Source organism: Corythoichthys intestinalis, chromosome 3 (assembly GCF_030265065.1).
Source record: "Corythoichthys intestinalis isolate RoL2023-P3 chromosome 3, ASM3026506v1, whole genome shotgun sequence".
In the NCBI taxonomy this organism is placed as follows: domain Eukaryota; kingdom Metazoa; phylum Chordata; class Actinopteri; order Syngnathiformes; family Syngnathidae; genus Corythoichthys; species Corythoichthys intestinalis.
In genome coordinates, this window is record NC_080397.1 from 39906359 (window position 1) to 39921327 (window position 14969).

The 14969-nt window shown below is 39.1% G+C and overlaps 1 protein-coding gene across 1 annotated transcript in view; it reads right to left on the reverse strand.

Moving 5' to 3' along the window:
* Positions 1-1265: 1265 nt before the first annotated feature.
* Positions 1266-14969, reverse strand: part of zmat4a (zinc finger, matrin-type 4a) — a 97017-nt gene continuing 83313 nt past the window's right edge. The window contains exon 7 of the mRNA XM_057831790.1: positions 1266-3135. Coding sequence (XP_057687773.1) covers positions 3108-3135 — 28 coding nt within the window. The 3' untranslated portion in view covers positions 1266-3107. The remainder of the gene's footprint in view (positions 3136-14969) is intronic.

Below are 14969 nucleotides of genomic sequence, written 5' to 3' on the forward strand. Positions count from 1 at the left end.
AACGTGTTGCCGCATACGTTTCTTCAACACAACGTGGCCGTGTCAATAAAAAAAAATCAGTTTATATATACTGTATATGTATGTTATATATATATATTTCTGTCTCCATCCATGTAACCGTTTATAATGCGCACCATGATTTTACAAGTTGATTTTGGGGAAAAAAAGTGCGCGTTATATTCTGGAAATTACGGTATAAAAGCTGCACACAGACTACTTTTCATAGTGTCAAGGTGTCATTTTGTACGGAGCCCCCCGGGTGCCAAGATAGAAAAAATAAAAAATCATAGCTAATCTGTACCCACAGTTTACTAATCTGTACCCACAGATTACTAAACTGTACCCACAGTTTACTAAACTGTACCCACAGTTTACTAAACTGTACCCACAGTTTACTAATCTGTACCCACAGATTAGTAATCTGTACCCACAGATTAGTAAACTGTGCCCACAGTTTACTAATCTGTACCCACAGTTTAGCAATGACCCGGAAACAGTGGTCACCAATGTTTAGCGGGGACTCCGAGTACAAACGCCGAGGGACCGACCGACCAACCAACTGCACCATTTGCCCTCGGCGAACAAAGGGGTTTTAAAACGTAACTATTGCACGTTTTCTTTGGTAGGCGTCTTTCTGGTGTCATCAATCAATATGGCATGTTGTGTTTGCACATTTTCTGTGCTGCTGTCGTGTCCGTGCGTGCTTCATTCAAGTAGTGTTCATTTGTCAGTTAGCTATTTTTAGTAGCCGCAATAGCGGCTACTAACACACAACATGCCATATTGATTGATGACACCTGGAAATGTAGACAGCTACCAAAGAAAATGTGCAATGGTTACCTTTTAAAACCCCATTTTAGTAATCTGTGGGTACAGTTTAGTAAACTGTGGGTACAGTTTAGTAATCTGTGGGTACAGATTACTAAACTGTGGGTACAGTTTAGTAAACTGTGGGTACAGTTTAGTAAACTGTGGGTACAGATTAGTAATCTGTGGGTACAATTTAGTAAACTGTAGGTACAGATTAGCTATGATTTTTTTATTTTTTCTACCCTGGCACCCGGGGGGCTCCGTAATTTTGTCAGTGTTGACCCATGAAAAGATATACTTAAATATCTGCAGAAATGCAAGGGGTGTACTCACTTTTGTGATACACTGTACACACACACTATATATATATATATATATATATATATATATATATATATATATATATATATATATATATATATATATAATAACGTAATTTAATGTAAAGTATATTATATACAGTGGTACCTCGACAATTCGCAGTATAATAAATCCTTTATAAATACTGCAAGTAGAATTACAAATAGCAATTACAGATAGCAAAACAAATAAATTATAAATATTAAATAAAAAGGCATTTTTATTGTTTCCTAACCTTATAGACATTGGCGAACAGAGGTCGGGGGTGACGGGTGTGGAGGTAGAGGAGGAGACTTTGAGCTGTGTTCTGCCAATGCATTAAATTAGACACATGCAAAACAAATTATGATTAAATAAGAAATTAAAAAAAAAAAACAACAACAACATTATTACTGTTACCTTAACTTACTGGTGAACTAGAGAATGATACAGTGAGCCATGTTGTGGGCCTTACTGTCTGTCCCGTTAACTCACACGTACACCATGCTCATTTTTTCCCTATGATTTCTTTTTTCATTTCAATGGTAAGAGTCACCTCTTTCCTTTTTTCACCACTACTACCACCTGCACGAACCATCTTGGGAGGCATGATTTCTCTCACAGGAAAATCCGACGTGCTGCAGTCTTGCGTGAAAACAATGAAATTATGACACTGTTGTAAATCGTTGTATTTCGAGCATGTCGTCATATGTCAAGATAGATGACGAGCCAAATTTTACGTCATATGTCGAAAGAATCGTAAGTGGATGAGTTCGTATGTCGAGATACCACATGCCACAATATCTAATACTCTTTAGTGAGGCCTTCATTTTTTGTTACTTTAATCCACTTAAACATTTTTACAAACATTCCACAAGTCTACATAGTGTGATGAAAGGTTTTGAACCAACATTTCGCTACAGCAGCCACATCTCCCAGAGATAAAGACAACACTACACTGAAGTTGTCTTGACCAGAGGAACCATTTCAAAGCCAATAGCATTCAACAAAAATATACAAAGTAGGCTAACATATGGAAAAACTTAAGAAAAAAAATCTGAATAAAAATTTGTCCTCTATTATAATTTTAGCTAAAGATCTCATCTGGGACCTCAGCTGTCATAATTCAAATTATTCAGTGTACCTAGGAAGTAGTTTTGTGAATGTTCGAAGAAGCCAGAGTAAGTGAAAAAACCCCAAACCCGCTTGCGGTAGAATATGGAAACTTCTATCATGCGATTTCCACTTTAATTTTGGATTCAATGACTAATAACGTAGTGCACTTTCTATCTAACACAAAATAACAGCTGGTATTAACAACAGATTCAGACAGAATAATTATGTACCAATTCCACAATTGTAATTTTTTTTTCATCTTGCATAAAAACTATATTATGCAACCAAAATTTAGTCGTCAGTATAAGTCCAAAACTCTTATTGCTACTTAATGCAAAATAAAAACACAATACTCCAAAAATAAATCATATTTTTCAAGGACTAAAAAAATTTCATCTTAATTGTCAAGAAGTCAAAGGTATTGTAGCACACCTTTTGTAATGCTAGAAATTATATTTAATACCATGTAGAAAAGCTGCAATTTACCAACAGATCTGAATTCTGTTTGACTAGTAGTAAATGAACTGCTCTACAATTAATGTGTCATGTCAGGTCAATATGAGCGCTCAACCATGCAAATGTAATGTTTTCAATGTTTTGCAGTGTGTTGTTTGGCCCTTAGCTCCATTTCTCTCAGGTGAGATCATGATACAGTGCTGCAATAGGAAAGGCCCCTCAAAAAAAAAAAAAAAAAATCCTTCATTTTCCAGGCGACGCCAAACTGACTGTGAAAGACAGACAAGGGAATGAGGACAGTTTGCAGAGCAGAGGCAGAAAAAAAGCGGGCCAAGCTGACCACAGCTTGTCTGACATCAATCCAGTGTTGTTAGTTTGTCTCACGCTCACTGGACACAAATTTGATTCTTCAGGCTGTTGAAGGAAAAGAGAAACAGGAAAAGCTAGATTAATAATGGTGTATATTCAGTGATGCAAAAAAAAGAAAAAAAAAACATGGCAACTTAGGTAACATTAAATTTGTTGTACATCTCATTGTATCCATCATGTTCTTCTGTACATAAACACATAGTTGCAGCCTGTGGAAAAAAATATGCCAATGCAACAATTGGTGCTTGAGAGGATTGAAGAGTGTAATTTCCAAACAAGATAGACTGAGGTAATAAATCTGTCCCTTAAAATGGGGTGGGGGGCATTAACACGACAATGGCAATAGGGGTGACAATGCAAAATCCTTTCCAGAGAGCCCTATCGTTTACACGGCGACGGCGTTTTGGGTGCTGAAAACGAAAAAATTTGAAAATGCCTTCCAGAGTGGAAATCTTGCAAACGCTCCACCCATGTCGTCGCCGTCTAAATGGTTGACAATGCAAAAGTTAGTTTTGGGTGACAACGGACTTCCGTACTCCGGAGCAGGAAGTGACAATAATGCTCCAACATATTTGTCAGTGAAAGGGGTGAAGGTACTGATGACGTCAGTCCATACGGGCAGTCCGACAGTGTATGAAAACTTGTCTTCAAGTCGCAACTTTGTACACGATCTAACTGTGTTAAACACAAGGGCGTAGGTTTGCATAGGGACAGTAGGGACATAGCACTACCATCTTTTCAGGATGCTCAAATTGCCCCCACCAACTTTTAAGCAACCTTCTTTGCATTTTGTAATGAGTTCAGTTATACTCGTATACTGGACTGTCTCAGAAAATTAGAATACACAATATTCTAATTTTTTGAGACAGTCCTGTGTATATATACAGGACTGTCTCAGGAAATTAGAATACACAATATTCTAAGGAATACACAATATTCTAAGGAAATTAGAATCTAATTTTTTGAGACAGTCCTGTGTATATATACAGGACTGTCTCAGGAAATTAGAATACACAATATTCTAAGGAATACACAATATTCTAAGGAAATTAGAATATTGTGTATTCTAATTTCCTGAGACAGTCCTGTATATATACACAGGACTGTCTCAAAAAATTAGAATATTGTGTATTCTAATTTTCTGAGACAGTCCAGTATGTAATTTAGATTGTCTTTGCATATGTTGTAAGGATAGAATTTACCCTACCATTATTAAGCTAATGATTTTCATTATGTTTAGACTTACATTTATCCCTTTTTACTTGCTGAATGTGCCAATCCACTCCACCCTCAAAACGCACGTTTGGTTGGCGGATGACTTGCCCCCACCGCCCCCCACCCCCCAAACACACACAGACACACACAGCCCCGACAGGTTAATTTCAACAACATGCCGCCTCCTCTGCCCCCTTCATAGGGGAGGAATATTTGAAGTTTTTTTTTTTTTGCCAGCAGCAGCTTCTGCAAGTATTGTAAAAAGATGTCAATGTCGTGGACGTGGGGGAAACACCACTCATTTTGCTACTGAAAGTCCAACCTGCATCAGAGTTAGTATAACATTAAACTGTGTGAACCTGCTAACCTGCAAAACTACTGCGGTCAGGAACGCCTCCACAAGGAATAACGTAGTCAAGCTAGCCATCTCTCATTTGGATCATTGTTTGCATTATGTGCATTGCGGTAATGCAACGTGGTGGCTTCAGAGTCCAAGTCCCTTTATTTAACATGAATATTAAATGACACAAGAAAAAAATATGTGAAATTAAATCACACATCTGAATTTCATGAGATTACTTTGGTTCGAGCTTGGGAAAGTCTAGTATGCCTCAGATGTAGACCTGTAGTCCTTGGATATCTTGATATGTTATATCGTCCCTACCAATGCTGAGACCAAACCTACGCCCTTGGTTTAACAACAAGAATCTAGTCAACTATTCACTACTCTAATCACAGCCTGAATACAGAAGAAATCACAAAACTACATCGGCTAATTGGAGGTTTCATGCACTTTTGCGCTTCCGTGTGCATGCAGTTTTCCACACACATAATGGTCGTGTTAACGCAGAATGAAAATAACAGCAAAACACCACTTCTGCATTTTTGCATAAGATCGTTGTCGTGTAAAAGTGGCCTAAGTTAACAAAACAGTAAAGTGGTCATTTACGTTTTATTATAAGGTACATTATTCATTTTGGCTATGCAGACAATAATTGTTAAATAACAGTTCGCACAACCAATCATACCTACGGACAATTTAGAGCAGGGGTCCTCAACCGCCGGGCCGCGGACCCGTACTGGTCCATGGCGCATTTGCTACCGGGCCGCACAGAAATAATTTAATAACGACTCCATTCTGGCCATATTATGTTTGGTGTGTGCCCCTTAACACAGGGGTCCCCATCTGCCGGGCTGCGGACCGGTACCGGTCCGTGGCGCATTTGCTACCGGGCCGCACAGAAACAATACTTTAATAACGACCGCATTCTGGCCGAATTAACCCTGTGCCCCTGCTTAACACACCAATATCTCTGTCTACTCTAGATATAATACTACGGGATAGATTACAATGTTGTCATAGAAGTCCATTGATTGGACTGCTAGCAGTACATCTCGTTTGTGTATATAATATATCTATGTGCGCTTGTCCTCGATAATAACGTATTACTAGGCCGCGGGCGCAGCACATTTGTTCCCGGAAATAATTTGCCCCCACACAAGCAAAGATAACTGGAAAACAGACGTCTTTGGAGATATTTTTACGGCGAAAAGGATAATTTTACGGCGAAAAGGGCACCTGACGAGCCTACAACCTCGAAGACCCACGAACTGCGAAGGAGTGGATTCGTGACCCGTTTGTGAATAAACAGAGAGATCGCAAATGACGGCGACCTTATTAAACGTACATTTGAGACAACAACTCTACCGAGGTTCTGGATTAAAGTCATTCTGGAATATCCTGACATCGCGACAAGAGCATTGAAAACCTTGCTACAATTTCCAACATCGTATTTTTGTGAAGCGGGCTTCTTAATTAATGTTTAACGACAAGGCGAAGTCGTTAATGGTGAGCGCGGTGTGCAGCTGTTGTGTGCAGCTTACATGGCAGGATGAATCTGAGAAGAACTTTTCTATAACTCCTTCCATGATCAAACGTAAGTTAATATTTTCTTTCTTTCAAGGAAGTTTGTAGTGTTTACTTTGGAATCGCTGCATTTGCGCATTTTGCGGCAATGTTTAATGTTATGCACATGCACAGAACCGCATCGTTGCAATTTTTGATGGGTTGCAAAATTTGTCAGAGCACTGGTCCGTGAAAAAAAAGACCCAAATAACACCAGTCCGTGGTGCAAAAAAGGTTGGGGACCCCTGCCTTAACACACCAATGTCCCTGTCTACTCCACATATAATACTGTGGCGAGCGACGTGGGGAAGAATGACAGAGGGTTAACTTTTATTTCACACTTACTGCTCTTGTGTCCCGTTCACAACAGGACTTCAATAAACAGTGCACTTTAGCTAACACAACGCACATGTAATAACATTTGCAACCACCACCCACAGTCGTGGTTGCCCCAACTCCCCATCATGCAATTGGGCGGGATATATAAGAATTGCTACAATACTACAGGATAAATTTTCATCATAGAAATCCATTGATTGGACTGCTAGCAGTACATCTTGTTTTGTATATTTATGTGCGCTTGTCCTTGATAATGATGTATGACGTAGGGAGGGAGCATGACATTTGTTCCCGGAAATAATTAGCCCCCCACACTAGAATGACTGAAAAACCGACCTCTTTGAACAGATTTTTTTACAGGGAAAAAGGCACCTGACGAGCCAGAAGATGAGCCTACAACCTCGAAGAAAACAAAATCTATGCTACTTCCCAATTACTCAAGACCCACGAACTACGAAGGAGTGGATTTGTGACCCGTATGTGAATAAACCGAGTGATTCGAGCATGTCTGTGCAACAGGAATATTAGCTTGTACAGATCGCAAAACACGGAAACCTTAAACGTACCGTACATTTGAGACAACAACTCTACCGAGGTTCTGGATTAATGTCATTTTGGAATATGACATTCCTGGGGAAAATTATCGAAAGGGTTGTGTTTGAACAGATCCAGACTTTTATAATGCAAAACAATCTTTTTAACTCATTTCAGTCTGGATTTCGGCCACAACACAGCACCGAGACCGTGCTTATCAAAGTCCCAAATGATATTCGTCGGAATACCGATGCAGGCAAATCATCTGTTCTGCTACTATTGGATCTCAGCGCCGCATTTGACACGGTTGATCACAACATACTACTCAGCAAATTGGAACAGTGGGTAGGGCTTACTGACACTATTCTTCAGTGGTTCACATCCTATTTACATGATAGAGATTTCTTTGTGTCAATTGGAAACTATCAGTCAGAACGAACCAAATTCACGTGTGGAGTCCCTCAAGGGTCAATTCTTGGACCACTCTTATTTAACATCTATATGCTTCCGTTAGCTCAGATAATGGAACAGTATGACATCTCCTATCACGCCTATGCCGATGACACACAACTGTACATTTCTGTGTCCCCACATGATTATAGTCCCTTAGTCTCCCTGAGTAAATGCATTCGTCAAATCAATGAATGGATGTGCCAGAATTTTCTCCAGTTAAATGTGGAGAAGACAGAGGTGATCATTTTTGGGCCAAAAAAGGAAAGGTCAAAGATAAGCAGCCAACTTAGCACAATGTCACTTACAGCTGCAAATCAAGTCAGAAACCTTGGCGTAATTATTGACTCAGACCTAAAATTTGATAGCCATCTAAAGTCCGTCACTAAATCCGCTTATTACCACGTAAAAAATATAACCAGAATTAAGGGGCTTCTGACTTAACAAGACATGGAAAAACTTATGCATGCATTCATTTTCAGCAGATTGGACTACTGCAACGGTATATTTACAGGTCTTGATAAAAAATCAGTCAGGAAGCTGTAGCTAGTACAGAATGCTGCAGCCAGAGTCCTCACAAATACAAGGAAGCTGGACCACATTACACCGGTTTTGAAATCGCTACACTGGCTTCCAGTGAGTCAAAGGATAGACTATAAAATACTACTGCTCGTCTACAAAACACTTAATGGCCTTGGACCAAAATACATGCTTGACTTGTTAGATTCCTATGAGACATCTAGACCCCTAAGGTCGTCTGGAACGGGTCTTCTGCATGTTCCAAGAACAAGAACCAAGCAGGGTGAGGCAGCATTTAGTTATTATGCTCCTCACCTCTGGAACAAGTTACCCGAACGTCTGAAGTATGCTCAAACTGTTAGCTCCTTTAAATCAGGGCTAAAAACGCTTTTGTTTGGCACTGCATATCCATAACTGTCTATATATTTCAACCTACCTGCCTTCTATTCCTCTTGTGCTTATCTCCATTGCTGATTTCAATGATTATTATTAGTAGTAGTTTTTGCTTTATTTTTATTTTTGTTTTATTTTTATTTATTTATTTTTATTCTGTGATTAAATGCGATCATTTGTCTTGGTTTTTACGTAGTGTTGATTTAAATGTGATTTTTATGGTCTTCATGTGATGTAAAGCACTTTGAATTGCCTTGTGTTGAATTGTGCTATATAAATAAATTTGCCTTGCCTTGCCTTGCCTATGCTGACAGCGCTAGGAGTGAAACTGAAAACTGTGCTACAATTTCCAACATCGTATCTTTGTGAAGCGGGCTTCTCTCACTCTCCCATCTCGTCTCAACGAAACAAGCTCAGGCCTCCCACTGATTCAGCGGGTGAGTTGTATGTTCCCTGCACTTAACACGACGGGGCTAAAAACAAATGTTATTTTAAATGTGCTGTATTTTTCTGGAGCACATTGCCACTGCTCTGACAAATTTGGCATCCGCGCAACGTTAAAAATGACCGCGAATGCAACGATTCCAGAGTACACACTACAAACTCTTTAAAGAAAGGAATACTAACTTACGTTTGCCATGTTAGCTTCACACAACAACTGCACGCAGCTCTCTCACTTAACAACTTCACTGTGTCGTTAAGCATTAATTTTCGTGTTGCACATGTATGTTTATGATGTAAATAGTTTTTTAGCTCCGTTGGATAACATTAAGAGTCCAACTGAATATAAAAGAGGGCTTTTTTTCACCGCCACAAAAGCTTTGGGAGCAAAATTTTGTAAGGGTGCAAAATTTGACAGAACACCGGTCCGTGAAAAAAAAGACACAAATCACACCAGTTTGTGGTGCAAAAAAGGTTGGGGACCCCTGATTTAGAGTGTCCATTCATCCTACCGTGCACTCACAGGGAGATTATGCAAACTCCAAGCACCGAGACCGGAGCCGGGCTTGAATCCTTGATCTCAGAATTGTGAGGCAGACATGCTAACTGCTCATCCACCGTGCTATCCCAGACAATAATCTGCTTCTTGTAAAGAACCACAAGCTGCATGTCTTCAGAGGTACAAAGCTATATTTAAAATGAGACATTTGTTCTGTTTCCAAATAATGATTGTTTATGTCAACAATGACATTAACGAAAATGTTTCGTCGACAAACATTTTTTTTCATTACAATAGAACGAGAAGATAATGAGCTAAAAATGTGTTTAAGGAGACTAAAATATAATTAGGCGAATTTCTATTTTTTGAGACGAAAACAATTTAATCTTTCATCTGGCAATACAACAATGAAATGAAAATGCAGTATCGTCTCCACTTAATTGTGGCGCTTGAGAGAATTCACTTCCTATAAGTGAGCACAGAAGTCAGGCTCACTTTTCACACACCTTCATTACCATCCCACTGACGCATGTCATGCATTCGACAACTATGTACCATAACGGTGCCACTCGAAAAAAATGTACACATAAGTCTTTTCGCTTACGAACTCACCAATAGGAGCATCGCATTGCTAATGAGAATGCACCAACAGGAGCATTTCATTGCGACACTATTGCGGCACCGCATAGTGTAGCAATGCGACAGCTTAAAGACTTTAAACCTTGTATTCTTAGCTGTTTTACTAAAGTGAACTTGCATTACGTGCAAAGCTGTAAATGAACAATGCCTAATTGTGTCACAAGTTAGTTACATTACAATTACAACTATTTCCTGTATTCATAAGCAAATGTACAACCATAATGGCAAGAAAAGTTGCCACAAGTTTTCACTGGATTTAATCAGACTTTTGTAAATCCCCCAAAGATGTGCTGGTTGAATTACAAGCCTTAGTCAAAATGTTCTAATAATAGATATGGAAAGTCGCCTGGGTCCAGATCTGTAATGCAACCTGCCTATTGAGGACATCTGATATAGTAGGGACTCACTGGTACATATCACAGGTTTATGCTTGTAAAAATGTTCTGTCCAAACCCAGAATACGGTTGTTAGTTTTACACCGTAAATACATAAACATTCGATTGTAGTCCATTTTACTGGCATCCCAGCGACACGGCGTGGTCTACAAGGATAAACAATCCATCTGGTGGTGAAACTGCAAGGTCTGAATGGTGCTGCCAGTCACCGCGCTGGAGTATTTTCTTTAATCAATCACTTGCTCAACCACCCATTCATCAAGGTGCATAGAGAAAGGAAAGACTAATGACCCACTGAGACAAGTGGCAGATGAGCTGGATGAAGACAGAATCAAGTGGAATGGACACTACAATGCTCAAAAAACAAGAAATTAAAGAGACATGCATGATTAGTTTCTAGGGAAGTTTATATATACAGGTTATGTTCACAGAAAATTTTCAGGTTTGAATGAATTATTCATTCGCTGTTACTTTTTTAAAATGGTGGGCATTATTTTGAAAAACTGTGAGCTAATCCTTTTGACATGTGGTGGAACAACAACTGATTAATTTGCTGTGGTTACCAAACTGAACTGCAATGCTTGGATTTGTGGCTTTGTGTTACATTTCACAACAGGATGTCTGGTGATAAAATAAGGATTGGGGTAACAGCAGGAGATCCTTTTTCATGCACTGTTCTTAGCAATATAACATATTCAAACTGATAAATAATAAATGTTTGATATGACAAAACGAATTTCTTATCCTGTTTGACTTTACCACATGGTGATGGGTGAAAAGTAGAAAAAAATCCCCTTTTGGAGACTTTTTTTGTCCTGTTCAGTTGCTTAGACACAGAGAAAAAGACTATGTGTCCTTATTATCTGAAACGTTTAAAAATCAGGGCTGTCAAACGATTAAAAATTTTAATAGAGTTAATCACAGCTTAAAAATTCATTAATCGTAATTAATCGCAATCCAAGCCATCTCTAAAATATGCCATATTTTTCTGTAAATTATTGTTGGAATGGAAAGATAAGACACAAGAAGGATATATACATTCAACATACTGTACATAAGTACTGTATTTGTTTATTATAACAATAAATCTACAAGATGGCATTAACATTATTAACATTCTTTCTGTTAAAGGGATCCACAGATAGAAAGACTTGTAGTTCTTAAAAGATAAATTGGGTACAAGTTATAGTAATTTTATATTAAAACCCCTCTTAATGTTTTCGTTTTAGTAAAATTTGTAAAATTTTCAATAAAAAAAAAAAAACTAATAGCTCGCCATTGTGGACGTCGCTGAGCGGGACGTCACATGGGCTCCCTGCCGCTTTTCCACAGTGTCTTTCACTACGTAAGGTAGTGATTGAAATACACCAGAAGGTGTCAATGGCGAGGTTTAAATTAATTAGAGATCTAGCCAAGGCAAAATCTCAGTAAGTTATTAGGGTTGCCACCTTTCAGAAATAATAACTGAGGGACTCCCCCCTTGCGCCCAAAGCTGTACAGGCAGAGAAAAAAAGGGACATCCCCAAAACTCCTAAAATGCATAGAAATGTATCTATTCATTTATATTCCGTATTAGTTCAATACGGATGCAACATTTAATTCCCAATTTCGGATCGTTCCTTATCATACCCTACTTTTTATGTGTATTTTTCATAGCTATTTTGATTGGGAATGCCAGTTCTCTTTGCACTGAGCGCTTTTTGTTTTGTGAACATTATTTTTTTGAGAGATAGGAATGTTATTTTTGTTGTGCTTTCACTAAATGATACTGTAGCGACTTAACTGTTCAGCCCAAATGCATGATGGGAAGTTGGGCAACCATGTCTGTCAGTGGTGGCTGCAAACGGTATATGTTCTGCGATGTTCGCCACTATAGTTATGTTTGTTGTGAAAGAATTGCCTAAGCTTATGCCAACAAACGGAGCGGTCCAATGAACGCCTGTGTCCACTCGCATTTCTCTGCCTCTCAATGAGCAAAAAAAGGTGTGATTGTAATCTTTTTGAGGCAATGCATACGCGGGTCATTCTGCACATGCGTTAAATGCGTCAAATATTTTAACGTGATTAATTAAAAATGCGTCAAATATTTTAACGTGATTGATTTTTAAAAAATTACCGCCCGTTAACGCGATAAATTTGACAGCACTAATTTTAATGTATCACATGGGAGTTTGATATACGGTACTCCAATTGTGGTTGTTCATTATTGTTTTTATTTATTAGGAGAAAGCAGTGAGAATGTAGGGTTTATGGGGGGACAGAAAGGAAGGAATCAGACAGAAGAGGGGAAAAACAAACCACAACAAGAAATACATTTTTACATGCCTATTATACCTATGAACAAAGTGATGCTATCGTTAGCTAATTATATATACCCGTGGGCACCATGTGGGGTCCTGATAACCAAGGAGAAAGAGGATGGAAGGTGAGTCAAAAGGAGACGTGATTAAGATGGTTGGAGCATACACAAATCAACAAAGTGAGGCATGGAACCCAGTATTATAAGTATCACATATAAGTGTGGATATGTTGGCACCTATTCTATGCTACCTGATCGCTAATCCTGGCACAGACAATCTCTTTACCTAAGTGTCCCGAATTGCACCCAGTCATGCATGAACCCACTCAGATGTGAGATAGTCATGCAGAAAAGTGGAAGTGCTGCACAGGGCCGCTCCAGGGCTCAAGCATCGCTCCAGCAAATTGGGGGGAGTGCGGCTCAACCCTCCTCGCGCAGCTCCGGTGAAAGGGCCTCCACTATCCCCCCGGACCCAGGGCAGTCCCCCAGACAATCCATGCCACCATTAACTGGCCCTCTGGCAAGGGATGAGGGGACACGCCAGCACCCCCCACCGTAAGCCGACCCAGAAAACCCATCTACCGCTGCAACCCCTCAACCCACGCGGCACACCATGGGACCCCCACAGCCAACCAGGCCCGGGGCAGGACAGGGCATGTGTGGTGTTGACGATGTTATTTGTGCATATTAATTAAAATCAATCAGTGACTTAGGAAAATTGACTTTCCTAGAAACTAACTGTTCCAGTGTGTGAAAATGGCTTGGTGCTTTGTGGAGCTTTGGAGTGGTGTTTTGGTGTAAATCACAGTCATTAAATAGAAGATGAGTGTGGAACAATATTACAGCGCCTCTCAGAAAATGCATCTTTTAGACTCAGCTGTTTTCTGCTTCATTACTCAGGAAAATCCACATGCTGATGTTTTAGTCACAAATGTTCCAGACTTGCCTCAGCTTACTGATGAAATCACATACTTATTTGGACTTATTTACATAATAACCACCCCACACTGATATTCCCCCCCCCTAGGCTTGTCAAATATATGTATGGGCTCTTGCAGTGCCAGCAATGTGAAAAATCATCAACTAGAATCCTAATGCGTGTGTGTGTCAAAGTAATCTAAAATGTTGCTATGTCAGATTTTCAAGGGGAACACAGTTGACTATTTGGAAATAAATGACACTGACATCAACTGCAAATTTAATTGATTTTGTTGCTGCTTTATCCAAAGAAAGCAATGTTCAAATGTTTGAAGCATCACACAATGTAAAAATATAGTCCCTTTCTGGGAAGAAAATACAGGCTTCAAAAATAGCCTCTTTTTTTCCATGTTCTCACTTCAAAATAGATGAGTTTGAGTAGATGAGTATTTTACTGCCTATGACTAAAAAAACAGAATACGGTAGATTTTTCATTTAATTTCTTTCATTCACATTAAAATACCGTAATTTTCAGACTAGAAACCGCTACTTTTTTCCCCCTCATTCTGAATCCTATGGCTTATAGTCCATTGTGGCTTATTTGTTGCTTTATTTGGGTTAATAGGTACAGTTTATTTGGCGACAGTGTCATAGGACCGTCATAATTATAACACGACACTATGATGGGCATTTATAATTGCTTAGGACAGATGTCATTAAGAATCATCCGATAAATGATGTCACTAAGTCCATTTATGTCCAGCTCGGATCTTTTACATCTATTCAAATGTGAGAATTTGCCAGATGACACAAAATGACATCTGTCATAAGCATTCATTAGTGCTCAGGGCAGTGTCATGTCATTGTTATGATGGTCTTATAACAGTCTTATTGCGCCACTGTCAAAAAATAAAGCATTACCAAATAACATAACTAGCAATCAATGAAACAACTAGAACAGTAACTGAAGAAATAATTAGCACGGAACATGAATTTTAATTTACATCTGTAGTGCTGCAATGCATGCTAGGGGGCATGTTGGACGAAAACAGTGTTGACAGCAGGTGACGGTGCCTTTCCCCCCCAAGGGAGCAGTGATGGCCAAATGATTATTTTTGAAGCAATGAAGCTTTGCAAGCCAGTTGGTTCAAAGCTTCATGGGTTCATTTGGTCTTATGACAGTTTTATGATGCCTCTATTAAATAAAGTGTTACCGGTCTTTTGGTGTAAATATCCCATAATACAGTGAGGCTTATAGTCCATTGCGGCTTATCTATGAACCATTTTCATGTCAAACTTGGTGGGTGGCAGCTCATAGTCATGTTCGCCTTA